This window comes from Heterocephalus glaber, unplaced genomic scaffold (genome assembly GCF_053883595.1).
Source record: "Heterocephalus glaber isolate CG9 unplaced genomic scaffold, H.glaber_assembly_v1.0 deba00001429, whole genome shotgun sequence".
Taxonomy (NCBI): domain Eukaryota; kingdom Metazoa; phylum Chordata; class Mammalia; order Rodentia; family Bathyergidae; genus Heterocephalus; species Heterocephalus glaber.
Genome location: NW_028258294.1, coordinates 33,345,195 through 33,371,309, shown reverse-complemented (window position 1 = coordinate 33,371,309; position 26,115 = coordinate 33,345,195). Strand labels below are relative to the sequence as shown.

General features: G+C 49.5%; 1 protein-coding gene and 1 long non-coding RNA gene across 6 annotated transcripts in view; one reads left to right on the top strand and one right to left on the bottom strand.

Annotated features, from left to right (window-relative positions):
• Window positions 1-26,115, top strand: part of Dscaml1 (DS cell adhesion molecule like 1) — a 329,506-nt gene that overhangs the window by 294,329 nt on the left and 9,062 nt on the right. For all 5 annotated transcript variants that reach the window (XM_013076639.3, XM_013076640.3, XM_087212423.1 and 2 more), the window contains 10 exons: window positions 3,578-3,818; window positions 6,940-7,086; window positions 8,984-9,139; window positions 14,375-14,514; window positions 21,024-21,177; window positions 23,029-23,146; window positions 23,449-23,612; window positions 23,872-23,970; window positions 24,651-24,839; window positions 25,297-25,584. In XM_013076639.3, the coding sequence (XP_012932093.2) occupies window positions 3,578-3,818; window positions 6,940-7,086; window positions 8,984-9,139; window positions 14,375-14,514; window positions 21,024-21,177; window positions 23,029-23,146; window positions 23,449-23,612; window positions 23,872-23,970; window positions 24,651-24,839; window positions 25,297-25,584 (1,696 nt within the window). The remainder of the gene's footprint in view (window positions 1-3,577; window positions 3,819-6,939; window positions 7,087-8,983; window positions 9,140-14,374; window positions 14,515-21,023; window positions 21,178-23,028; window positions 23,147-23,448; window positions 23,613-23,871; window positions 23,971-24,650; window positions 24,840-25,296; window positions 25,585-26,115) is intronic.
• Window positions 7,080-21,242, bottom strand: LOC147827934 (uncharacterized). Its single transcript, XR_015451680.1, has 4 exons — window positions 21,099-21,242; window positions 13,169-13,276; window positions 9,540-11,265; window positions 7,080-7,288 (listed from the first exon to the last, which is right to left on the bottom strand). It is a non-coding gene; the product is annotated as an uncharacterized LOC147827934 (long non-coding RNA).

Sequence of the window (26,115 nt, the reverse complement as noted above, 5' to 3'; positions counted from 1 at the left end):
TTATATGTGACTCTGACTCCTCTCAGGAAAAGACAAGTGTATTAGTTCTCCTTATGGGCTCTTTCGGAAGGTGGACTTGAACATGGAAGAGAGTCAGAGGGACCTAGCAACATTTTTCTTGAACATTTTCATCACACTTACACAGAAGCAGCTGCCTGGTTCCTCCCCTCCCTAGAGGGAAAAGGAGGGGCTGGGCACTTAGTCCTTCCTGGAGCTCCCTAGAAAATCCCTGGAGCCATGGTTCCTCTGCAGAATCGGATCTGGGCTCCAGGGCTTTCCTCAGACACTGGAGAAGAAGCCAGAGTCCAACTCTCCAGTCTTGTCTGTGTCCTGGCCCCAGACCTAATTCTTGGTTTTTTGGGAGGTTTTTTGGTACTGGGGATCAAACTCAGGACCTTGTGCTTTCGAGGCAGACAGCGGAACCACTGAGCTAAATCCCCACCCCCACCCCCACCCCCACCCCCACCCAGACCTAATTCTTAAGAATAGGCTGAGGATCTGGGAGATGGGAGTGGGGAACAAATACCTACGTAAAACACTAAAATGTTTGGCTACAATATCTGACCCAGAGGTCGATAAAAATTTAGAATCAAATTTATTTCTCCAAAGTCTCATAATGAAAAACAAAATTGATTAGAAAGTTAGAACTTCAGAATGAACCAGCTGGTCAATAAATTTTGGGACTGACTTCTCAGGGGATTTTTTTTAACACTGAGAAACAGATTAATGAAAAATAAAGATTCACTTGAAAGATAAGTCACTTCGTTTTAAGACTCTTTCCACAAGATGGATCACCCCTGCTTTATGACATAAATTTGCAATCAGCCCTATTGATTTCTTAATGCTTTAGAGAAATATTGTTAAGATTGATTTAAATCATGAGTGTGCATGTTAGGAGGAGGAAGATAGGGGAGAAGAGAGAGAGAGACAGGAGAGAATAAAGAGGGGGGAAGGAGGAAGGATCTGTAAAGTTTTGTATGCATTTGTGAATATATGTGTGTATGCAGGTGTATGTATGTCAGATGCCCACCCAAGGTCTCCATCTGTGCATGCTGATGTGGTCATGTGTACAGGTGCCTGTCGTGGCACAAAAGGCCTGGATATTGGGCATGTGCATCATTGCATAATGGTGTTTATAATATCATATTGTGTGCATATGGGTACATGCAATCTAAGAGTATGTGTTAGTGTCCAGATGAGATTGTCGGGCCCTTGAAGATGTGTTTGTTTCTTTAATAAATGTCTGTGTGTGTGTGCATGCACATGTAAGCCTGCATGTGCAGATGTAAGACTCAAATGCAGGCATTTTCCCCCTTACAGACTAGCACACAGGACTGCCTAAGTGCAGAGAGAAACATTATTCAGGCAATAACAAAAAGTCAAGTCCATTAAACACACACACCTATTTAGTGAGTTCAAAACAATTATGTTAAATTAAAAACTTCATTTTATCGAGTTAACAGTGAGTTTAAAATGCAGTTCATTTAAACATTCATTGAATTAAAAAAAACAGTGGAACTGTTTTACTAACTTAATTGTTCTTGATCTCACTGCTTTTTAGTACAATAAAAGGTGGACTTTTAAATTAATTTCATTGTCTTTAAAACCCTGATTCAAGCTGTTTTTATATGCATTGGAGTGGCTGTTCTGTCTCAATTTATAGACGGGCAACCCAGTCATTAAAGGAGGCAGTTTCTACTGGGAGATTGAAATGTATCTAGCTGTGGGCCGGTGTGTGAATTGGGATGTTGGTTTTTATGAATCTGGACATGTGCATTCCTGGTTCTGAACCTAAGTGCATATATTGACATTTGTGTGAGTGTGTGTGTGTGTGTGTGTTGGTGAATGCTTATATGTTGATGTTTTCTCCCACAGTATCTCTGTGGATGGATTGTGGGTGGCTGATTTTGTATCAGGGTTCAAGTCTGGGTGAGAATATGTTTCCCAGACCAACTGCCGTTGGTGGAATTTTCTCTGATCGCCCAGCCTTGTGAGTGATCATCAGTCCTTCACTCCCCCCAGGCTCCTCTGACCTCCATATCGGTGCCCTCTCTGCCCCTTCATTTGGGGCTGGCTGCAGGCTTCAGACTCACCACAGCCAGCCTGGCCACTGTGCCTGGAGCCACGCAGCTCTGGCCTTCCCAGGGGGCCTGGGCCTGGTAATGATTGGCGCTCTCTTTTGGGGGGTGGTTTTTGTTTGTTTGTTTTTGAATGTTTGTTTCTAGTTGGGGTAAAATACATATAAAATTGATGACTTTAACTACATTTAAGAGTACAGATCATTGTCAGTAAGCACATTCACCATGTTGTGCAGCCATGACCACTGGCTGTTGCCAGAACTTGTTCATCATCCCCAAGCTGAAGCTCTGTACCTATTTAAAGGTAACTCCCCTTGTCCCCTCCTCCCAGCCCCTGGAAATCTGTTTTCTGTCCCTGTGAATATGCCTATTCTGAATACCTTTGTAAGGGGAACCATACAGTATTTGTCGTTTTGTGACTGGCTTATGTCACTTAGCGTGATGACTTTAATATCCATCTACATTATAGCATCTGTCCGAATGTCCTTCCTTTCATGACTGGATGATATTCCACTGTATGTGTAGTTCACATGTTTGTCCATTTGTCTGCCAGTGAACACTTAGGTGGCTTTCACTCTTTAGCTATTGTGAATAATGTTGCTTGACCATGAGTGTACAAGGAATGGACACCCTGCTTTGAATGATCTGCGGTTTATACCCAGAAGTATGATTGTATGATCACATGGTTAACTCCATGTTTAACCTCCTCATGAACCACCAAACTGATTTCCACAGTGGCTGCACCATTTGACATTTCCACCAGCAATGTACAAGCATTCTAACTTCTCTACATCCTCTCCAGTGCTTGCTTGCTTTGTTGGTTGGTTGGTTGGTTGGTTGGTTGATTTCTATAATGGCCATCCTAGTGGGTATAAAGTAGGATCTCAGGACATTTTGTTTAATTCAAACACGGTGCTCACCTTCCTCTCCCTCAGACCACTTTTGTCTGCAGTTTCTGACTCTACCACATCCCTGAGCCATGCCAAATACCATTCTTATTCATTCATTCATTTATTCATTTTATTCATTCTTTCATTCAATAAATATGTGCTGGTCCCTACTGAGATCCAATAGTAAGCAAAATAGATAATACTCTTTGTCCTCGTGGTACTTACATCCTAGTAGGGCAGACAAACACTTAAGCAAAATCTATAGAATGTCAAACGAATACATGTAGGAAAATAAAGTTGGAAGAGAATCAGAGTGCTGTACAGAGGCAGGGAACAGTCTACCTAAGAAGCTAATGTCACCATGAAGAAGGAGCATTTCAGAGGGCAGGGGGCCAGCATAGGTATTCAAGTGAGGAGTATCCCCCAAGGTGGGAGTGAGCCTGGTGTGAGCAGCAGAGATCAGTCTGCTGCAGCACAGAAGGCGAGAGAGAGAGGAAATGGTCTGAGAAGTAATGGGTGTCAGGGACAACATGACCTGACTTGGGTTTTAAGAGCATTCTTTCAGAATGTCACTGTGTCTCTGTCCCTGGCCCTCCCCTATAATCACAGGCACCTAAGAAGGAGCTGCAGAATGGTGTTATCCGGGGCTACCAGATCGGCTACAGAGAGAACAGCCCTGGCAGCAATGGACAGTACAGCATCGTGGAGATGAAGGCCACCGGGGACAGCGAGGTCTACACCCTGGACAACCTCAAGAAATTCGCCCAGTATGGGGTGGTGGTCCAGGCCTTCAATCGGGCTGGAACAGGGCCCTCCTCCAGTGAGATCAATGCCACCACCCTGGAGGACGGTGAGGGCCACAGTAGGGTGAGAGTGAGGGGTCACAAACACTGGCCCAGACACAGACAGGGCCGCTAGTGAGGGAGGGCATGTGTGTCCTTCCACTTGCTCCTGGGCCCATCATGTCTTGTGGGTGATACAGACTCCCTGGATCCTCTCATCTTTTCTTGCTCACAGCTCCTTGAAAGGGACCCAGTCCACTCAGCATTCCGGGCCTCTCAGTCTGTTTGAGCAGCTCCTTCTCCTTCACTTGCTGATGCTCTGCCCCTTAGTCTACCTGTGCACCTGTTGGGCTCTCTGAGCACTTGTCCATCCTCCTGTCTCTCCCTCCCTGAATCTCCCTTCTTCTTTTACGACACCCCCCCCCCACCGACAAAGCTCTTCCCTCCACATTCTGGGTCCTATTTCTCCTCCTTTACAGCTTCTTGGGGAAAGAGCAAAAGTCTGTGAACGTTGTATTTCTAGGCTAGAATCTGTCCCCCATCTGTTTGAGGGGCTAGAGATGACTACAGAGGAGTAAAATCCCAACACCCATGTGGCAGAGGATTTAGAGCCAAATTTTAAAAACTTAATTTCTGATGAGTAGAGAGAAGTCCACACTCTGATTAGTAAATTAAGAGGCTCAGTTTCTCCAGGGGGAGAAGATCGGGAGGAAACAGAAATATTCCTGCTAAACACAGAGTGACACCAGCTGTTACCTGAGCCTGCACCAGGTCAAAATAGGAGATGTGGCCTTGATGCCCCCAGAGATGGGGCCAGGCTGATCAAAGCCCCCCAAAAAGCAAAAACAGAAGCAGAGTATTCTTCAAAGCTTTCTTCTTGATACCACAACCCCAAACTGAAGTCTGAAAATAAAACCTGTCATGGAGCCTGGGGCTGCCCACCCACTCGCAACAGAGGAGGAGGCTGACACTTGGAGGGCATAATGCCATCCCCTCTTTGCCCATCAGAATAAAATCATCTGAGAGCCATTCCTGTAGTTAAGCAGTGCCCTCTCCTGCCCTCTCCCCCTGGAACTACAGCCCCCAGGAGGGAAGATGTATGAGGTCAGGAGCAACTGAGAGTCCCTGACTTTGGCTATAAGTTAAAATTATCAGGGAGCTTACAACAGAGTGATGCTCTCACCTGGACCCCAGACATTCTCATCTCATTTCTCTGAGGCACAAACTGGGCTTTGGAGTTGGGCTGACTTCAGTAGCCCCAGAGCACTGGGCACCAGAGAAAAAGGGAGACCACAAAAGAAGAGAAAGACATGCAGAGAGGTGGAGAGAGCCACATGGCCACCGGCCCCCAGGGACCTCCACCTGGATATGAGTTAGGAACATCAGCTTGCCACCTCTTTGTAGCAATAGCATTTAGTATTAATCCAAGCAGTTCCTTAAGTTCTCAAGCCTGAGCCTCTTCAGAATGCCCTTGGAGGGCTGGGCACACTCCGGAGCTCTGCTGCAGGTCTGAGGACTTACCAATAACTCACATTTCTACTACGTTCCCCCACAAGACTGATGTTGCTGTGGGTCCAGGGAGCTTTGAGAACCACAGCTGAGTCCTTATCCATAAAGGACAGCCAAGGCTCGCAGAGGTTAAGTGACCTGTCCAGAAAGACCCATCTAGTAAACAACAGAGCCAGGATCAGAATCCATGCCTGAACCTGAGTCTCATACTCTTGCTGCTCCACTCTGTCCTATTCCCTTTGTGCTTGGAAGCAAGGCTGGGAGCAGGGCTGAGAGATGTGGACACAACATGCTCTAGGATGGACTGTCCAGGAAACAGCTGCCCCTGGCCCAGCCACGCCACCCAACCTAACCCAGAGGTCTCATCCCCCAGGTGGGCCAGAACACAGCCTCTGTCAACACCACCTCCCTGGCCAGTGTGGCCCCTAGAATTTCCAACAGGAGAGCAATCAGCATGGGCTGCAGAGCCCTTTTCAAAACAAAGGAGGAAAGGGGAAAGAAAGTTTCCAGCAGCATTTGCTCAGCAGTTTTTCATACTTAATTAAGGCCCTCGTTAGCCTGTCAGATCCTCATCGTTTCCTGGCAATATTAGCACTCCTCCTGGGGTATTCAAGGGCCCCTGCCTTAGCAAGAGTGTCTTTTCCATAATTATATTACCTTCATTTTGTTCGAACGGGTGATCTGTATTAGTTTATTACACCGGGTCCCTAATTACATGGTGCTTATATTTTTACACCTAAGTAATATGAAACAATAATCATTCTCAAAGAGGATCGTTAGGATGATGTATTATCATTTAAATGCTCATAAAAATTAGAGTTGCCTCTTGTGGGGCAATGGGATCTAATTACCTTCCCTCCAGCCTGTGCCTTCTTTCTCCCATTCACAGTGGAGCAAACTGTCTCTTTCCCTTTGTCCCTGGCTCCTCAAAAGCCAGCAGGAAGTGCCACCAAAATTCTCCTTAGCCAAGGTGGGCCCTGAGGCCTGGTGCTGCCACCATCTGTCATCTCAAAAGGCAAGCTGCACTCGGGCCAATGCGGGACGAGGAAACCAAGGTGAAACACAGCAGGAGCTCTCGGAGAGAGGGTTAGGTGAAGGGGCCGCCCGAGTCAGTCTCAGAGCACATTGGTGTGATTGTGTACAGGGAAAGGACAGAGAGATAATTGTCTCAGGAGTCCTAGAGGCAGCTGCGACAGCTCTTCTCCCTCAAACCAAGATGAGTTAAGATTCCCTGGCCTTCATCTTGGCACAAGAACACAGGCATCCCCAGGGCCAGGCTTTGGCTCAAATCCCTCATCAGTGGACACAGAGGGTTTGGCAGCCATCAGATGAGATATTAAAATACAGATGTGTCCAGGGCCAGTGTGAGCCACCAGGCTTTGGTCCCTTAGCCAGAGGTGGGTGACCTGGCTGTGTGTGGAATTCACCTGTAGGATTCCCAGGGGTTACGCCCAGAGTTCCTCCCCTTCCCCCGCATCTAACAAGAACTAGGAGCATGCTCCCCAGGGACCAAGTGCCACATCTCTAAAGCTGTCTCTCTATGCCCATCTCTGGGAAAGGAGACTTGTGCATGGCCCAGCCTCCAGGCTTGCAGAGTCACCAGGTCCTCCCACTTGTCTAACTTGGCAGCAGGACCTAGCCCAGAACGTCCCTGACTCGGTTCTCCCCCATCCCATGCAGTGCCCAGCCAGCCCCCTGAGAATGTCCGGGCCCTGTCCGTCACTTCTGACGTAGCTGTCATCTCCTGGTCAGAGCCCCCTCGAAGTACCCTCAATGGTGTCCTCAAAGGCTATCGGGTCATCTTCTGGTCACTCTACGTGGATGGCGGTGAGTCTGCTGGGACTGATGGTGGGTCTCGTGGTGACAGGTGCTGCTCCTAGGCTCAGAGCTGAACATCTTCCCATGCATATTAAGTGTAGGAAGAGGTCAGTGGTGAGAAGGCCAGAGAACAGTGAAGGAACGATTGAGGATCCATTTCTCCAGGGCCAGAGCTGACACAAGGTGGATGGTAGTGCACATGACCATCTCTCTAGGGGGCAGAAGGAGACATCCAGCTGTTCCCAGTATTCATGGGCATTGTTTGGAGCATGTTTGATTTTCTAATTGAACACACCAATATTAGCCTCTCAAGGCTGAATCAGTCCTGTCCCACAAGAGCAGCTGGAACACTCAAATGGGGCAACTGGAGAGTTTCATGAGTGGTGGGGAGGAGGGTTGGCAGCCGAGGCTGGCACCAGCAGGAAGCCGTCACCACCTGGGCCTGCAAGGGCAAGCAGGAGCCAGATTACAGGCACCTTGGGAAGCCCGCCCTTGGCCACACCCACCTGGAGCCAGGAAGGCAGTGAGGGATGCAGAAGTTCAGGTGCAAGTGAGCACCCCGAGGAGTGCCAGGTGGAACACACACAGGAGCGAGGGGAGCAGTGGCAGGTGGGGAAGACCCAGAATAACACTGAAGCCTTAGGGGCAGCATCTCCCTTTCCCTGAATGCACTGGTGTACACAGGTTTTATAACCCCACGGAGATGCCAGGCTCCTACTCACTGGAATACACAATCCCTTTCAGTGGCCAGGGAGTCCATAGTCCTGGGAAACAGTGGCTCAGCATCCCAAACTATCCAAATGTCTACTGACCCCCTTATACATCTCAGCTGAGCTCAAAGGGGTGAAATGGGTTTGTCTTCCCAGCACCTGAGCCTTTTGCCTCCTAGGCCTTTGTGCCCTTCCCTTCTTCTGTGAAGGCATGAGCTGGGTTCCTGGGTCCTCCAGAAAAGAAGAGAAGGGCGCAGGGTCTGCCCTGCTGCCTGTGGCAAGGCCTCTGAGCTCCCTCCTGCACTGACTGGAGTCCCCTCATGCGGGGCCTAGCATTCTCACCTCTGGGCCCTGGTGGACTGTGCCCTCCCCTGGCCAGACCCTGCCACCAGTCACCAGCAAGGTGCTGGGAGTCCATTTGCAGTCACTCATCTCTGCAAGGCCTAACCTCAGCCAGTCTTTCTGAAAGGCCAGTGAGAGGCTCAGGAGCTGTCTCTTCCTCTCATGGCCCTGGCCCTCCCATGGCACCCTCTCCTTAAGCTTTTTAGTCTTTGAGAAGTTCTTGGCAGAGCAAAGATGATGGATCCTCACTGGGCCCTTCCTGACTGAGGCTGTCAGCCCCATCAACTTCCCCTGGGTTCTCTGTTCGGATTCTCAGCAGGGCATGGCTGGCTGTGCCCTCACTAGTGGGAAGAAAGCAGATGGCCACATAGTCCCTTATCCTCACTGAGCGGCCAGGGGCATCAGAGGCCAGAGAGCCAGCTCAGCCTGCCATGTGTCACCTGCAGGTGGACACACTGCCTAGCAAGAGCTGAGAGCCCACGGAGAAGCCGAGCAGCAGGAAGAACAGCTGCTGAGGGGCAGGCCATGTAGAGTCCCTCACCCAGGGAGGGAGGTGGGTGGCAGGAAGGGACATGCCTCAGGGACAGCTGGAGAGCAATAGTAAAAAGTGACTGTCAAGTTGAAGTTGGTGCAAAGTCACCTGGGGCCAGTGTGAGTGGCTCATCTTGTTTGGGCCACTTAGGGAGAGAAACAGCTTGGGGACAGTGGCCCACATCTGCTCCCAGGGACTTTGAGGTGGAGGCGTCTCTAGTCCTCACCCCTGGAGTCAAGGTCGGAGCCCAGGCTGGCAGAGGGACAGCAGTGGGGCCCACACCAGGGCCAGGCTGCCGCACTCAGAGACTGGGTCTCCACAGAGTGGGGCGAGATGCAAAACATCACCACGACACGGGAGCGCGTGGAGCTTCGGGGCATGGAGAAGTTCACCAACTACAGCGTGCAGGTGCTGGCCTACACGCAGGCTGGGGACGGCGTGCGCAGCAGCGTGCTCTACATCCAGACCAAGGAGGATGGTGAGTCCAGCCTGCAGCCGCCTGGCTGCTCAGCCCCGCTCCTCCCTAGGGCAAGGTGAGGTGGAGCACCATCTTTTCACCTGCCCCTTTGAGCCACTGTAGTGTGGATTGGAGGACTCGGGTCCTGCTTTGGGGAGGACACTGCTGACTATGGGTCATGTTGAAATGCCCCGCGAGTGATGCCTAAGGATCTAGCCACTATTTCCTTCCCCTGCCCCTGCCCTCTGAAGCACTGAGTCATGGACCAATTAAATCCTCTCCTCCACTCCTGCCCCGAGGGCATCCTTTCTATGGCACATACTCACCCACAAGGTACAGCTTGATTTCTTCTAGACACAGATGTTGGGGTCAGTGTGGGAAGCAAGAAGATCGCCCAGCACACCCTGGGCTGGGGACTTACCAGTCACTCCAGCATAGGCCTGGACCCTCAAGGAAGGGAATGGAATGTGCCTCCAATCATGATCTCAAAGCCCTTACTGGTCAGGGCAGAGCTGAAGGAAAACCAGAGATAAGAAACCAAACTCAGGGGAGAAGGAAAAGGGAAGGCCAGAGGAAAGGGAGGTAGAAGCTAACTCAGCCCAGGAAGGAAAGGGACTGGAGAAGAGCTGACTTCTGACCAGCACCCAGAGCTGCACACTTCCAGGGGGCTCCATTCAAGCAGGCGATGCAGTGCGGGACTGTCATGCATCTCTGGGCTCCTGCTTCCAGGTCCACTTTCTCCCCCTCGCCCCCTACTCCCCACACCTCCATCACTTGTTTCTTTCTTTCTTTCTTTCTTATTTTGAGATAGGGTCTCACTATGTTGTTCAGGCTGGCCTTAAACTTGAGATCTTCCTGCTTCAACCTCCCTAGTACTGGGATTACAGCATATACCACCACATCAGGCATCAGGCACTTAGTTGTTTCATAATGCTCTGAGCCAGGTGCTATATTCTTTGAATTATTGTGAAGAGGGCACTTAGAGAGTAGCCATCATTGGCATCCTGGCTTCCTTCTTACTCAGCCTCAGTTTCTTCAAGGAATATGGTGTTGAAAAAGAACTCAGGCTAGGAGTAATGGGAAGAATCTGCATTTGCAGCCCAGAGCTCAGGGGCCAGACCAGCCCCCAGTCTGGCATAGTCTCCCTGCCCTCCCCTGGGCCTCCACTCCCCTTTAAGCTCTGAGCAATTCAACATTTACCAACCTGCCTGCCCTACTTTTCCTGTCATTAATCCCCCATCAAGGCTTCCCAGGACAGCTCTGGGCAGAGCCACCTGCTCTTGTGTGGAGGCTGAGCAAAGACAGTGCCCAGAGCCTGGTCCCATCAAATCCTGGAGGCAACATAACCCAGGCACCTTTCTGTCCTCTATAAATGGGCCGCCAACCTTCTATTGTGGTCAAGGCCAGAGCATGAACACCTCCACATAGGTTCAGTCCCCTCCACTGCCAAACAACAACACACTTTAGAAACCTTGATCTGAGTAAGAAGCATGACTAGCCCCAGGTTTTAGGTGGGTAGCCCTTGTTGGACACAGGCAGTGGCTAGGGGAGGAGGGGCTACTGTTGGAGACAGAGGAGGAAGTTCTGCACCAGGACAGCAGCTGTGAGGACAAAGGCAAGAGGCACCTCTAGGAATAGCAGGCTGTGTGGCTCACACCTGCTGAGGACAGCTAGGACATCTGATGAAATATGTTTTCAAACACCTCCGTGAAGGTATCTGAGAGCTGGCAAGGGAGGGAACTACTGAGCCAGGATCCAAAGGAAAATAGAGGCCCAGGAGGTGAACCTGACATGCAGAACAGCCCTTTCCCTGGGGGACATCTGCTGAATCTGGAACTGTGGCTGAGAACAGCTCTAGAAGCACATGCATCAGAGGCAGGGCCTGCCACGCACATGCATCATCTGCGAGCACCCCACACTTTGACCTGAGACCATGAAGAACAGACAACACTTTCACTGCGGCAGTAGGAGTGGACCAAAGTATACAGCTCGGCTTGAATCATCGCAGTCCTGGAGACTACACTGAGACAACCCAGAATGCTGGGGCCTGGCTTGCCTTGGCTGTCAGAAGCAAACACAAGTCCTCTCTTCGTGAAGGCATCATCAGTCTCAGGTTATTTCTACAAAGAATGTGGCAAATCCTGCACCTACGATAGAAGAAAAGATAATAGGGATAATGTGAACAAAAACCAGGGGAGAAAAAAGATTAAAAAAATAGATCCACAAGGGCTCCAAATGTGAAATTATCAAACAGTTTAAAACAATTATGCTTAATGGAGGATAGATATTGGGAAGTAGGAAGAACGTGTTCAAATGGGAAAGGGAAGAAGGGAGGGGGGAGGGGAGGGAAGGAAAGCAAAGGAAAGAAAGATAACAGAAGGAAAAATGGAAACAAAACTTTTGTAAATGGGGAGGGGAAAAGGGTTGAAGGGAGGGTAAGGGAATGGGAAAGAAAGGGAATTAAGATATATTATGTACAGGCACAAATTCCTTATGATGAATGTGACCAATAATGTGACAAATGTGTACTACTAAAAACTAAAGTTAAATGGGCCGGGGATTGAGCTCAGTGGTTTCACCACCTGCTGCGCAAGTGCAAGGACCCGAGTTTGATACTCGGTACCAAAAAAAAAAAAAAAATTAAAAAGACAATTAGGCTTAGCAAGATTACAATTTTCAGAGAAATTGTCAAGTGAAAAATGGAAAAATAAAAATTAATAATACCTAAAATTTAAAACCCAGTAGATGGGTTTAATAACACATTGGACACTGCTGAAGAGATAACCTATGAAATGGAATATAGATCACAGGAAAATATCCAGGCGAAGCACTTAAAGACAAATGGATGGGGGACCAGGGATTTAGCTCAGTGGTTCTGCCGCTTACCTCACAAGCGGAAGGTCCTGAGTTGGATCCCTGGTACCAAAAAAAAAAAAAAAAAAAAAAGACAAATGAATGGGAAATGTAAGGGCAGGTAAGAGACCTGGAGAAGTGACCCTTCATCTTTAACACACGTATCCAAATCACTTGGGAATCATGTTAAAATCAGATTCCAGTTCACAGGTGTAGTGTGGAACCTGAGATTCTGCATTTCTAACATCTTCCCAGGTGCTGCCAGTGCGGCTCCATAGGCCATTCTGAGTATCAAGTACACAGAGGAGACAGTGAGAAGAAACCTCAAAAGCAAAAAGAGAATGGGGCAGAAGATATAATTTCTGAAAATATATTAAAATGGACCAAAGATATCAAAGCACAAATTCAAGGAGTTCTATAAACTCTGAAGACAACAAATTAAAGAAATCTATACCTAAGCATATTACAGTAAAACTGGAGAGAGGGAGGGAGGGAGAGAGAGACACAGAGATAGAGACAGAGACAGAGAGGAAGAGAGGAAGAAGAAGGAGAAGGAGGAAGAGGAGGAGGAGAAGGAGAAGGGGGAGAAGAAGGAAAAGATAGAAGAAGAAAGAGGAGGAAGAAGAGGATAAGAAGGGGAAGTTAATAGAAGTAGGAAAATGGAATTTTATAATCTGAAAAAAGGCACTAGAGGAGAGAAAAAAACAGAAGAGGTGGAACAAGTAGGAAATATTTGGTAAAATGGTATATTTAAGTCTAAATATACCAGCAATTGCATTAAAAATAAATTTACTAAATTCTCCAACCAAAAGATAAAGAGTGATAAGCAAAAACCAAAACCCAAATATATGCTGTACACAGAAGATATCTAAAATATAAGATATAGCACAGTTTAACATGAAAAGATGAAAAGAGCCAAAACAATATGCCACACAACCTGTCTGAAAGAAAATTAGAATATTAATATCAGACACAGTTAAGGCAAAAAGCACTAATAATGATAAAATCATTAACTTACTAGGCAAATAAAATAATATTAAATTTGTATGCATCTAATAACCTCAAAATATATGAAAACAAAAATTGATGCATACAAGAAAAAATAGACAATAGATTATAGCACATTTCTGTCAATAACCAACGGCGAGGGAGTGTGCAAAGCCACACAAAATTGAACACTATAGTTAGCATACTTACCCTGGAGGCCACCTCTAGACTCTGCACCCCTTGCTGCACAGGTCAAAGGGTTCACCATAGGGGCAAAGGGAAGAGTCGGGGATACTTCTCTGCTGCTGGGCTCAGGCCCTAGTCAGGTAATAATGCTGGATTAGTTATTTTATTTAACTCCAAATTGTTAGCCACTTACTGAGGCAGGGGCCTGGGTACTGAGGAAGGTGCCACAACTGAGAGTTGAGAGAAGGAACGCAAAAATAATAATTCTTCCAATCTCTTGGCTGTTTTTTACGTGATAGGCACTGTGCTAGGTGCTTTATTTTGATTAACACTAATTCTCACCGCAACCCTTCAGTGTGGTTCTCGATGCCTGTAGGTGGGCTAACAGGCTCAGAGAAGTAAAATAAATTGAATAGGGTACAAGCACTATCTCCAAAGGAGCAAAAAAGTTCTCAGGAGAGAAGACAAGAGCACAGTACAGTGGAGAGATGGAGATGGGAACTGTGGGTAAGGCCGAGCCCTGAGGTCCCAGCCAGGTGGAGCAGGCCCAGAGATGGGGCAGGAGGAGCTCAGAGTTCATAGGCATCAGGATCATCTAGGATGAATTTCCTAACCTCTTCTCAGGTAAACTTTCCTTCTTGAAACCAGAAGGGCCAAGCCAGCACCCAAGGGCAATGCCTTGGGCTCATGGCAGGAACAGGTTATGATCCCAGTCTCAAGGAATTCAGTGTGGTAAATACAGGCCTTTGGTTAGTAAAGGCTTTGGGGCAGGGGTTAAAATCAGAGGGATCAAGATGAATTCCAGCCGGGTGTGGTGGTGCATGCCTATAATCCCAGCACTCAGGAGGCTGAAGCAGGAGGATCACTGCAAGTTCGAGGCCAGCCTGGGCTACATAGTGAGTGCAGGGCCAGCCTGAACTACAAAGGGAGACCCTGACTCAAAAAAACAAACAAACAAACAAAAAGATTAATTCCTTCGGGCTCCTTCTCTCGTGCCTACCCTAAGCCCTTAGTTCTGGTCAGCTCTGAAACTGGCCACTCCCAGGGGCTGCATTTCAGCAACTTTGTTACAGGTCCCAGATGACCACCGTTCTCCCTCAGCTGTTTGCCTTCCTGGACCCTCCCCTTTGAACCGTACCTCAAGGAGGTCACCTCCAGGAAGCTCTCCTGGCTTCTGGTACTGCTGTGCTCCTCCTTTCTCAAACCTGACCAGGCTCTCTCCATGCTCAGTTCCAGGTCCCCCCGCTGGCATCAAAGCCGTCCCTTCATCAGCTAGTAGTGTGGTCGTGTCTTGGCTCCCTCCCACCAAGCCCAACGGCGTGATCCGCAAGTACACCATCTTCTGCTCCAGCCCTGGGTCAGGCCAGCCGGTAAGTGGGGCTCTGGAAATAATGATGGGAACCAGAGGAAAAGTCCTATAGAGAAAACACAGGATCCACTGGCTTCCACGCCAAACCCTGGGGCTGCTGGTATCTGTGCCTCTAGGTGGAATCATAGTTAAGAATGGGCACTGGTCACCCCAGCGTGGCTGAAACCTTACCCACTGTCCATCTTGGGTCAGCCCTCTGCTCCAGAGGCTGCAAGATTGTCACAAGCCTTGGAGGCCCATTAAGGCACGCAGATCGTGACCAAGAGAGCAGGGTAAAAGGAAGACTCGGCCCTTCTGGTCTAGCTGATTATGGACCCTCCTAGCAGGCTCCAAGGATGGTGACTGGGGACCAACTGGTCCACGGCCTCTTGGAATGAATGGCCATTGAGCAGGGTAAGCCTGGGCTTGGAGGTGCTGCTGGAGCTCTGCCCTGAGTGATTGCCTCAGCATGGAGCCAGCTGTGAGAAGAGGAAAGATGGGGCACAGCAGAGAGAGCACAGGCATCTCTGAGCGAAAGCTTGAGGAGAAGACTGAGAATCTGAGGCTTGGCCTCAACCTGGGGGTACAGGGACAGCCTCACTAGAGGCACAGTGCAGAGGATTAGCTTTTTTCCTTCCACTAAGTACTTGGGGAATCCCTGCAGGGAAGAGAAGCTATCCCATATAATATCCCTGCCTCGTCCTGATCTCCAGCCACACATGCACAAAGCCCTGCCAAGTAACTTCTCCAGAGCACACCTGTTTCTAGGTGCAGGAGCGGGTGCAGACTCCTGCCCTGAGTGGCTACCTGTCTAGTGAGGAGGACAGTGCACCAAGGGCTGTGAGCACTGTTAGAGATGGGCTCAGGTGCGGGGCATGAGGCAGGAGGAGGAGGGCAGCTTCTTCCTCCACCAACAGCTCATCATCAGCACCAGCATCTGCATGAGCTTTGGGCCACCAGGAAAGCTGCCCAGAAATTACTCAGTTACTGTGCCATTTCCTCTTGCACCACTCTCCTTTCTTTGTGAATTTCCCTCCAAGTAGTGGGGGCCTGGATCCTTGCTGGTGAGGCCAGAATTCTCTATCCTAGGGCAGGGGAAGGCTTGAGCCCCTCCTCGCCACCCTCTTGGCCATCACTGCACATGCAACACACTCAGGTGGCAGCACCCGGGAAGGGCACGGGAGACTGTACAACACCCTGGAAAGCCAGCTCGTGCCCCTTCCAGCCACCCCCCATCCCCACCAGGGAAACCACCCTCCTGACTTCAGCAGCAGAATTAGTGCTGCCCCTCTACCCTTTGTATAAATGGAGTCTTGTCTTCGTGGGGCTTCTTCTATGCATAGGATTTTGCACTTGTGAATTTCATCCACATAGTTGTTGTGGTTATAGATCACTCATTCTCTCTTCCATGTAGTTTTTGATGGTGTGCATAAAGTCCCATTTCTGTATCCATTGTGCTATCCACCCTGGTTGGAAGGCTTGGGGGAGGGCAGTTTCTGCTTAGGGCTAATTGCCTGGTACTGCTATGCAAGTCCTATACACATCTCTTGGCGCTTATGTGCATGAGTCTCCATGATGTGTGCATGAAGGAGAAGCACTGGTCACAGGGCCTGCAGACGGTAGCTGAGAGCACCCTACCAGTGCTGGGTGCCTATGCCAGTGACACTCCCACTCACAGGGGATAAAATTTCCAGTTACTTCACACTTGCACCGGCCCTTGGTATTTTCCAATCAACATTTTCCTCCATGTCTTCTGCTCCTTTTCCTCCATCCACACACATTCTAGGCTGTCACGATACCAAGCTTTTGGCTATACTGGACACCCACTCTGCCTTTGCACACCTGCATGCCTTTGCCTCCCTTCATTCTAGCACGGCATGCTCCTCCATCACACCTGAATGCCTCGGATGGCATTCTTGGATGGCAGTTCTCGTATCTGTCTTCTGCACTGTCTTTGAGGCCCTGGAAGGACCCGGGCAGAACCCTTTTATCTTTGGGCCCCCAGCTGTGGAATAATGTGTGAGGAACTTTCTGGTCACTAACACATGTGTGATGAGTGAATAAGTAGCAGCCTAGGAACTGTAACACTGTAGATATTGGGAAGTTTCCTTTCATAACTGATGGGAGAAAGCAGTCATTCTCTGGCTTGGGATTTCATAGCTATTTCCTCCTCTGATAATGAAGTCTTTCAAAGAGACTAGTATCTAGGAGCCTCCTCATTAGCTCAGGCTTCAGGAGTTCCCAGTCAGCCTCCTGGGTTCCTTTCCCAGGCCCCAGAACAGAGCTCCCAGTCCCCATCCCCTCCTCCTGGTGCTGGAGTCACTGGGACTGTGTTAATCAGCTTTCTGTTACTATGACAAGTACTTGAGATAATCAACTTAAAAAGAGGAAAGGTTTATTTTGGTTCATGGTTTCCAAGGTTTCAGTTCAAAGTCTCTTGCCCCATTGCCTTTAAGCCCCATTGCCTTTAAGCGAGCATCCTGGTAAAGCACATGGTAGAGCAAGATGGTCACCTCATGGCAGCTGGGAAGCATAAAGAGAGACAGGAAGGGGCCACGCTCCTGATATCCCCTTCAAGAGCCTGGCCTCAGTGAGCTAACTTCCTCTACTAGGCCCCATCTCCTAAAGCTCCAGCACGTCCAATAGTGCCACAGGCTGGCACCAAGCCTGTAACACATGGGCCTTGGGAGATAATCAAGACCCAAACTGCAGCCAGGCCCCTCCTTTCAAGCTCTTTGTGTGCTAAGCATGTAGGACCCTTCCCTTTCCAGGGGAAATTTCCCACTGGACGGTGTCCCACCGGACGGTGTCCCACTGATCTGATGAGAACAGACTCTCAGTATTTTCCAGTCAGTTTTTATCCATGTCTTCGGGTGTGTCTCAGGACTGATGAGAAATTCAGTTCCACCAAATGGGAAGACTGAGAAGGAAGGGACAGAAAGTGGGCTGAACTCAGTGAGGGACCCAGGGACCCAACCACCATGTGTGCTAGTATTACTTGGCACAAATCTATTCCAAATTCTAAACAGCTGTGTTACAAGTTCATTTATAAGACAGCTCTGGCCAGGGATGCTGGGGTGAGGACACACATGTATCGCAGGTGTGAGTGTGGATTGCAGGCAGATGACGTAAGACTGGGTGTGCAGAACATACCAGGAGTGGGGTGTGAACGTGTACACATGGACACCTCAAAGCAGAAAGTGTACATGGCATTGGTTGTTGATGAGATACGAGGTGTGGCCTGGAGTCTGGGTAGAAACTTTACCAAACACTTTAATGCATTTTGTTAGTTTTCTATGATTCTAAAAATAATGGAATTTTATAATAGAAAATTCTGTAGAACATAGAAAGGAATAAAGAGGGAAGTAAAAAATGCTCGTACTCTCACTCCCTAAAGATAAACACTGTTAATGTTTTAGTACACACCATTCTAGTCTTTGATCTGCGCACATATTATGGATTGGAGTTTGCTTTTTTATAAAATTTTACATAATATTATATAACCTGCTTTTTTCATGTAACTTACATAGGTACTTTTCCACACCATCAGATATTCTTTTAAAACATGATCTTGAATGGCCATTTATGTATATTATTTAACAAGTGTCCCATTTTTCTATATTTACTGTATCATTCAAATTTTCACCATATAAATAAAGCTTCTTCACAAAAACATTCTTCACAAAAGTCTTGATGCACACATTTTAATATTTTCTTAAGGTAAATTGCTATAGAAATTCCTGGGTCACTAAGAATAAATATTATTTCAGGTCTGCACTCACATTTACAAACTGCCCTTCAGAAAATCTGCACCAGTATGTTTCCACCAACACTGTAGATACCTGTGCCAGGGTATGGACCACCACCATTGTCCTGAACATCTATGGCTGTCCTCAGTTTGCTTTTTGATTTCTGTTTCCATTTTTTCCAGATAGATTTTTTTTTTTTGTACCAGGCATCGAACTCGGGTCCTTGCGCTTGCGAGGCAGGCAGCAGAACCACTGAGCTAAATCCCCAGCCCTGACAGATAGATTTTTTTATTTTAAAAGGAGGTTTTGTTTTAGCTATGTTTTTCTTCTTTGGATAGTTGTCAATTTCTTTTTTTTTTCTACTTAGGTTGCTCTTTTTTTTTCTTCTTAATTTATAAGCAGTCTTTACATAGTAAGAGAATAGCCATTTTGTGTCATATAAATTGCAAGTGTTTACCAGTTGATTTCTTGCTTTTTAATTCTGTTTTTGATAGACTTTAGTATTTCCTTTTATAGAACTTGAATTTATCTGTCATTTCCATTCATGATGTTTACCTTTATTTTTATTAGAAAAATAGGTAAATATTTACCCATAGTTTCTTTCATAATTTTCTTTATTTTTAAAAATTTGATCCACTGGGGCTTAATATAGAGATGTAACTTTTTTTTGTTTGTTTTGTTTTTGTTTTTTTATTTTTTGGTACCGGGGAATTGAACTTGGGACCTTGTGCTTTCGAGGCAGGGACCGGAAACACTGAGCTAAATCCCCTAGAGATGTAACTTTTGAAAGTAATTTCAGGGGCATTTAAATTAAAAAGAAGGCACCCAGGATTGGGGTAAAATGCTAGTATCTTCAAGGAGAAGCCAAACTTTCCTGCCCTGTGTAGGCACAGATGTACCCTGAGGCACATACTGACACACAACCCAATACACTCAACTTTTTTGAAACAAACACACACCCACACACAGTCCTCACTGAAAATGAGGCCAGAAAAGAACATGTCCCACTTTACAAAGGACTTCTGCACTCTTGGCCTCATTATGCCTCACGGTCACAACAAAGGTAGGCAGAACCGCATTGGTTCCTAGTTTGCAGGAGAGAACTGAGGCCCTGGGAACCATGAGTGACACCATGTGTCATATGCTTAGTAAGAAGGGCAAGCAAGGGCCGGGGATTTAGCTCAGTGGTTCTGCCGCCTGCCTCACAAGTGCAAGGTCCCAAGTTCAATCCCTGATACCGAAAAAAACAAAAACAAAAACAAACAAAAAAACCCTAGAAGGCCAAGCAAGAATTGCAACCACTACACCAGGCCTCCTGCACAGATATGAACTGCAGACTGGATACACCGCCCACACAGTGTGATAGCTGTAGCTCAAAAGGGCTTCCCAACTACCAGTGCCCAGGCTAGCTCTGCACATTTCCCCAGCAGGCCTTGGATTCAAGGCTAGACCCCCATGAAGAAGGCAGGAGGAGGAGTCTACCAGAGAGCTCAGTGTGTATTGTGGAAGATGCCTACTCCTTCTCCCAACATTCCCCTGCAGACAGCTTGGGCCCAAAACAATGTTTTCTCTTGTTGTAAATTGTTGGGCTCCCCAGCCTCCCACAGGCATGGAGAATGTCCCTCTGACCCCATATCTGTCTGGAAGTCTGTCCCTCCACTCATGCATGTCTCTGTGCATGTGCGCGTGTGTGTGCAAGAACCCATGACTGCAGAGATAACTAATCATTAGCTCCCTCTGGCCTTGGGGGGCTCCCATCTGTTCCTGGGGCTGCTGCCCCTCCTTGGACTTCTGTCCTGATTTCAAAGGGGCTCCAGTGCTGTCCTCTTCTCCCTTCCCTGTGGCTGACCAAAAAATAAAATAAAATGAAAGTCAGCCCCATCCCGCCTGTACCCAGGAAGAGGCTGACAGGAGGTCTGCAAACTAGCGCTTATCAAAAGCTCCTTCTCAAATTCATTTCAATATCTGAGCCTCTGGTTTCCAAGGCAACATAATCTTTTCATCAAAGCAACTGGTAAAACCACTGGGATCTGATATTGTTTTGTTGGCAACTTGTCAAAACTGTCATTTGGTTAAAAAAATTTTTATAGATTTATGTAACCTACAAATATATAAGGTGATCTATACCACTAATAATCATTAATAAAGTGCTGCTCAGTAAAGCTCTCATAGCACCTCTCGTACCCCTTCCTCCAGAAGGAAGGAGTGTAATTAGATGGCAGGGTTGGGAGGTGACTCTGAACCAGGGACAGGCTGGGGGCACCTGTCTACAGCTCTAATAAGGCAAAAGCAGTAATTTAGCTTCTTCTCAGAAACTCTTTCTTTTTTCACCATTTTTCTGGGACTCTCCATCCCACATGCTCCTTTCTCTGATTTCTCCCATCTCACCCAAAATACCCACATTCCCTGGCCTGGTACCACAGCTGCCAGAGCCTGCATCACTCAGAGAGGTAAACTGAGGCTGCCCCAGCAATGCCGCCACACCCAGCACAGATGCCAGCCAGTGCAGGGCCGGGGATTTAGCTCAGTGGTTCCGGTGCCTGCCTTGTAAGCACAAGGTCCCAAGTTGGATCCCCGGTATCAAAATAAAACTAAAAAATAAAACAAAATAAAAATGCCACCCAGTGCTGCTCCAAAACTGGGAAAAGACAAACTGAACACAATCCTGCCTCCTCTAGGAGCTGCCGTCCCCTCCTCCAGCCCAGGACATTGCAGAGGGGAGCAGGTTGGAGGCCAAGGGCCTGGGCTCTGCTTCTTAGGCCCACTTTGCCCTACCCCACAGGCTCCTAGCGAATATGAGACCAGTCCAGAGCAGCTGTTCTACCGGATCGCCCACCTGAACCGCGGGCAGCAGTACCTGCTGTGGGTGGCAGCCGTCACCTCTGCTGGCCGGGGCAACAGCAGCGAGAAAGTCACCATCGAGCCTGCCGGCAAGGGTGAGAAGTTTAGGGCTGGGGCACACAGGCAGAAGCTCCCTTCCAGCATCCTGTTTCTCTCCTCCACCTTGACCCAGCGGGGAGGAGCTGGCCATTCGCCTCCTCCTGCCTCCCACCTGCATCCATCAAGACTGGACCTCTACTGCCCCCTGACTCCAGAAAAGCCACACAGCAGTCTGCAGCCAGCCAAACTGCCTGCTCCGTGCACAGCCTGCCCCAAACCTTCCTCTTGTGTTGAAAGAATGGGAGGCACCCTCACCACCCCTCAGTGCTGAGCCTATGTCCCAGTGCCCAGCTCCTCGGGGTGGGGGAAGCTGCAGCAGGGTGCACCACCAGTACAGAAGAGAGCACCCTGCTGTGGGGGACACTGCATGTCCCCATCAACACTGTGGGTTGGCATGAGACCTTCCTAGTGTTTGCTTCCCAAATCCTTGACCTGGGCATGAGTGTGGCATCCCCACACCCTGACTTTTGAAAGGAATGACATTTCTGAGGCCTCCAAGCAGAGGCCAGGTCTGTAGGTTCTCCACTTGGCTCTGGCCTCTGTGGCCCCTTCCTCTTCCCTGTCTCCTCTCCCAGCTACTACCTAACCACACACACACACACACACACACACACTCACATATACTCATGCACACATGCAAACACACACACTCAGACATATATATACTCATGCATATACTAACATAAATACAGATCCCATATATATGTAAGGCACATGTATATCTACATACACAGATATGCTGAGACGTGCAGAGGCACAGGTAGCCAGCCCCAGCCTGTGGTGGAATGAAGTCTGGAACCAGGTCTCTGGAGAATCTGGTGATCTCCAGGAGGCTCTGAGATGTCTCTCTCCCCCAAAGGAAGACGTCTTAATTCAGGCCACTCTGCCCTGCCATCTCTCTGGCTGGCAACCAGGCCAGCCCCACTCCTCAGAGCTCCCCTCTTCTCCTCAGTGGCCCCCCAGCCCTTCTGCTCTCCTTGAGCCGAGTGCATGTCCTGCACCCAAACACCTCACACACACACCCTGGCCCATGGGCCACTCTGGCCGTGAGGCACTCGGTAGCTTGGTTACTTTCAGCAGGGCTGGTGATCTCCAGGGCACCTGACACACCCACATGCCTTGGCAGAGTGGGCTCTTTACCTGCCCTCTCCTCCCTACCTACATGGTGATGACCCCAGGGCTGTGTCATTTCTCTGTGTCCCTTTCTGCATGTGACTCCCAAGTCAGACTCCAATCCAGACATATTTCTCACTCTCACATGCAGACCCAGCTGTATCCCAGCTGTCACAGCAGGCTCAATGTGAGGTGGTCTTCCAGCTTCACCTGCCAAACCTACCTTCCTGCTGTGTCCTTGTCTCCAAGGGTTCTGTCACCAACTAGATGGACCAGCCAGAGTCCTGGGGAGTCATCCTCACGTCCTTCATCAGAACTAGTCCAGCTCGGCATAATGGTACACACTTGTAGTCCCAGCACTTGGAAGGCTGAGGCAGGAGTATCCTCATGAATTCATGGCCAGTCTGGCCTATATAGTGAGTTCAAGGCCAGCCTCAACTACATAGAGAGATTTTCTCTCAAAAAAACCAAAAACAAAAATTAGTCCGACCTCAGGTCCCGTCAGTCTTTGTCATGAGCTCTAATCTCCTCCTTCTACCACACATCTCCTTCAGACTCTGTGCTGGGCCATCTTGTCACACCCTTGTCCTTCAGGGCCACCTCCACCAGTGCAGCCAGGGCTTTATCCAAAACCTCTCTTGACTTGAATTGTAAGACTAGAGAGCCCCACGGAAGGGGGCAGGGGAGAGTTATAGGGTAGAATTGGAGTGGCCCTCCCCCTGTCTTTCCTGTAGCACCAGCAAAGATCATCTCATTCGGGGGGACTGTGACGACACCCTGGATGAAGGACGTCCGGCTGCCTTGCAATTCAGTGGGAGATCCAGCACCCACTGTGAAGTGGACCAAGGACAGGTATGCATCTAGCTGTGGAGGAGAATCTGAGGTGTCCTTTCTGCCAGCTGCCTGGCTCCTCTCCTGGCCCTGCTCTCACAGTGGACTGGCCTCAAGGCTCCCCCTTCCAGGAGCCCAGGATCTCCCTTCCTTGGGTGGCAGAAGAGCCAGGGTTGCCAAAGACTCCCAGGAAGTGCTGAGCACAACCCCAAGAATCCAGGGTCCCCAAGCATGCCTCTTCCCGCTTCCAGCTTATTTGCCCCCACACGAGGGAGGGCCCCAGGACAAGGGGCCCCATTCCCCACTGCTCTTTTGCCCTGCAGTGAGGACTCAGCAATCCCCGTGTCCATGGACGGGCACCGGCTCATCCACACGAATGGCACCCTGCTGCTGCGCGCTGTGAAGGCCGAGGACTCGGGCTACTATACCTGCACAGCCACCAACACTGGTGGCTTTGACACCATCATCGTCAACCTTCTGGTGCAAGGTGAGACCCCAAGAGGAAGTGGCTCCGGTGGGCAGGGATAGAGAAAGAATAAGAATTACATCATGTGAGAGAGAGTTAATGAAGGCAGGAAACCAAAGCCCGAGGTGGGGGACAGACCTTGAAACAGAGGTAGGAATGGACGAGGGAGCAGGGGGGACACGCAGAGCATGGAAGAGCCAGGGCTTTCCTATCATGGGGTCCCCCATGCCCCATCACTCGGGTCTTCCCTCTGTGCTGAGGGCCGTGACCTCCCTCACAGTCCCCCCGGACCAGCCCCGCCTTACTGTCTCTAAAACCTCTGCTTCGTCCATCACCGTGACCTGGATTCCTGGCGACAATGGAGGCAGCTCCATCCGAGGTGAGGAGGGGTCTGGATGAGGGGAGAGGAGGGAAAGGAATCTGGGGTCCAGGGCCAGGGGCAGCACTATCACTTTTCCCCCTAACATCTGGGAAATGACTGGGGGGTGAAGGGAAAATTCTGACACAAAGAAAGTACTCAAATACATGGAAGGTGCACCCGCCCTCTTAGCACCCATGAGTTGGGCGGGCCTAAAGTTTTCCTCTCTGGGTCTCAGTTTCCCAGCTGTCAAAGTAGACAAATGCACTAGATCGATGCTTCTCAAACTTGAATGTGTGTACAAATCACCAAAGGTCCTGTAAGTATGCACCTTCTTGCTCAGCAGATCTGAGGTGACCCTGAGAATCTACATTTCTAACAAACTAGCGGATGATCGGCTACTAGAGGAGACTCCCATGGAGTACTAAGAGTTTACACAAGCTCCCTCTTAGGCTGCACGCCTCTGGTTTTCTGCTAAACCCTAACATTAGAGCAAAGGAGAGAGCAGTGAACTCCCCCAGGGCTGGACCCAAGGTCCTGTAGCTTTGCATGTGATTTGCTTATGCCCTGCCACCAGTCAATGGTCCCACCCTGCTGCTATCTGCAATCCTAACCCCACCAAGCAAGCGCAGTGGGAAACCCAAGTTGGGCCCCCACTGCCTGGTCCTGTCTGGCCACCCTGAGCCAAGCTGGTCCCACAGGTTTCGTGCTGCAGTATTCAGTGGACAACAGCGAGGAATGGAAGGACGTGTTCATCAGCTCCAGCGAGCGGTCCTTCAAGCTGGACAGCCTGAAGTGTGGCACGTGGTACAAGGTGAAGCTGGCAGCCAAGAACAGTGTGGGCTCTGGGCGCATCAGCGAGATCATCGAGGCCAAGACCCACGGGCGCGGTGAGGCCAGAGTCGGGGTAGGGATGGAGAGAAGGGCTGGGGTGCGGGCCACGGGGCTGCGGGATGGCAGGCAAAGGAACGGGACCCAGACACATGCGGACTGAAGGGACGACTCTCCGCCTCACTCCCATCACTAGAGCATCTGGATAACAGAATCGTCATCACCAAGAAAACTGGTTCCACTTCCCTGCCAGGAGTGACAGAAGGGTGGCACTCCTGTTCCTCCTTCCCCGTCTCTCATCCTTCAGGGCTGGGGACTCTCAGTCTTTCCCTTTTCTCTCTCTTCTTCCTCTCCTCCTCCTCTTCCACTCCCTGGTGCAAACCCATTCCACCTGTGCCAACCGCTGATCCTTGGAGCCTCTGCAGTCCCACTGCCCCAGGGGAATCCTTGCCAGCAGGGATGAATTCTCCCTTCCTGCTCAGGCTCTCTAACCTCTCTTCTCCCTCTGGCCCCCAGAGCCCTCCTTCAGCAAAGACCAACACCTCTTCACCCACATCAACTCCACACACGCTCGGCTTAACCTGCAGGGCTGGAACAACGGGGGCTGCCCCATCACAGCCATTGTGCTGGAGTACCGGCCCAAAGGGACCTGGGCCTGGCAGGGCCTCCGGGCCAACAACTCAGCAGAGGTGTTTCTGACTGAACTTCGAGAGGCCACGTGGTACGAGCTGCGCATGAGGGCTTGCAACAGCGCCGGCTGCGGCAATGAGACTGCCCAGTTCGCCACCCTGGACTACGATGGCAGTGAGTCGGGAAGGGCAGGAGGGGGCAGCCCCAAGGCTAACAAGGGAAGCGGCAGAGTGACAGACACATAGATAGACAAGTAGAAAAACAGGCAAGGATACAGACAGGGAGAAGGGCTGGCAGGCAGAGAGCAGCAGTCTGACAGTAGGCAGGTAAGTGGACAGATGCCCAGGAGCCAGGGCAGCCAAAGGTCAGTAACACTAAAGATGAAGCATCTTCAGAGGCATAGTCCTTGCTCTCCACTGCTACAAGGAGATGGCAAGGCAGAGGAGGTAGAGATGCAGCTGATACCCTGGCCTCTGAGAACTTTGCTAACTGGGTGTATTCACCAGGACGGGACAGCCTGTGCTGCAGGAACAAACACTAAGAGCTTTTGTTGATTTTCTTAAAGTCCTCTGAGGCCGGCTGGCTGCCACCTTTTAGCCACACCACCTTGAACATGGAGCCTCCAAGATCTCCCAAAAAGAGAGAAAAAGAACACTGCTTCATACCTTTCTTGCCCAAGGGTTGGCACTCATCACTTATTTTCAC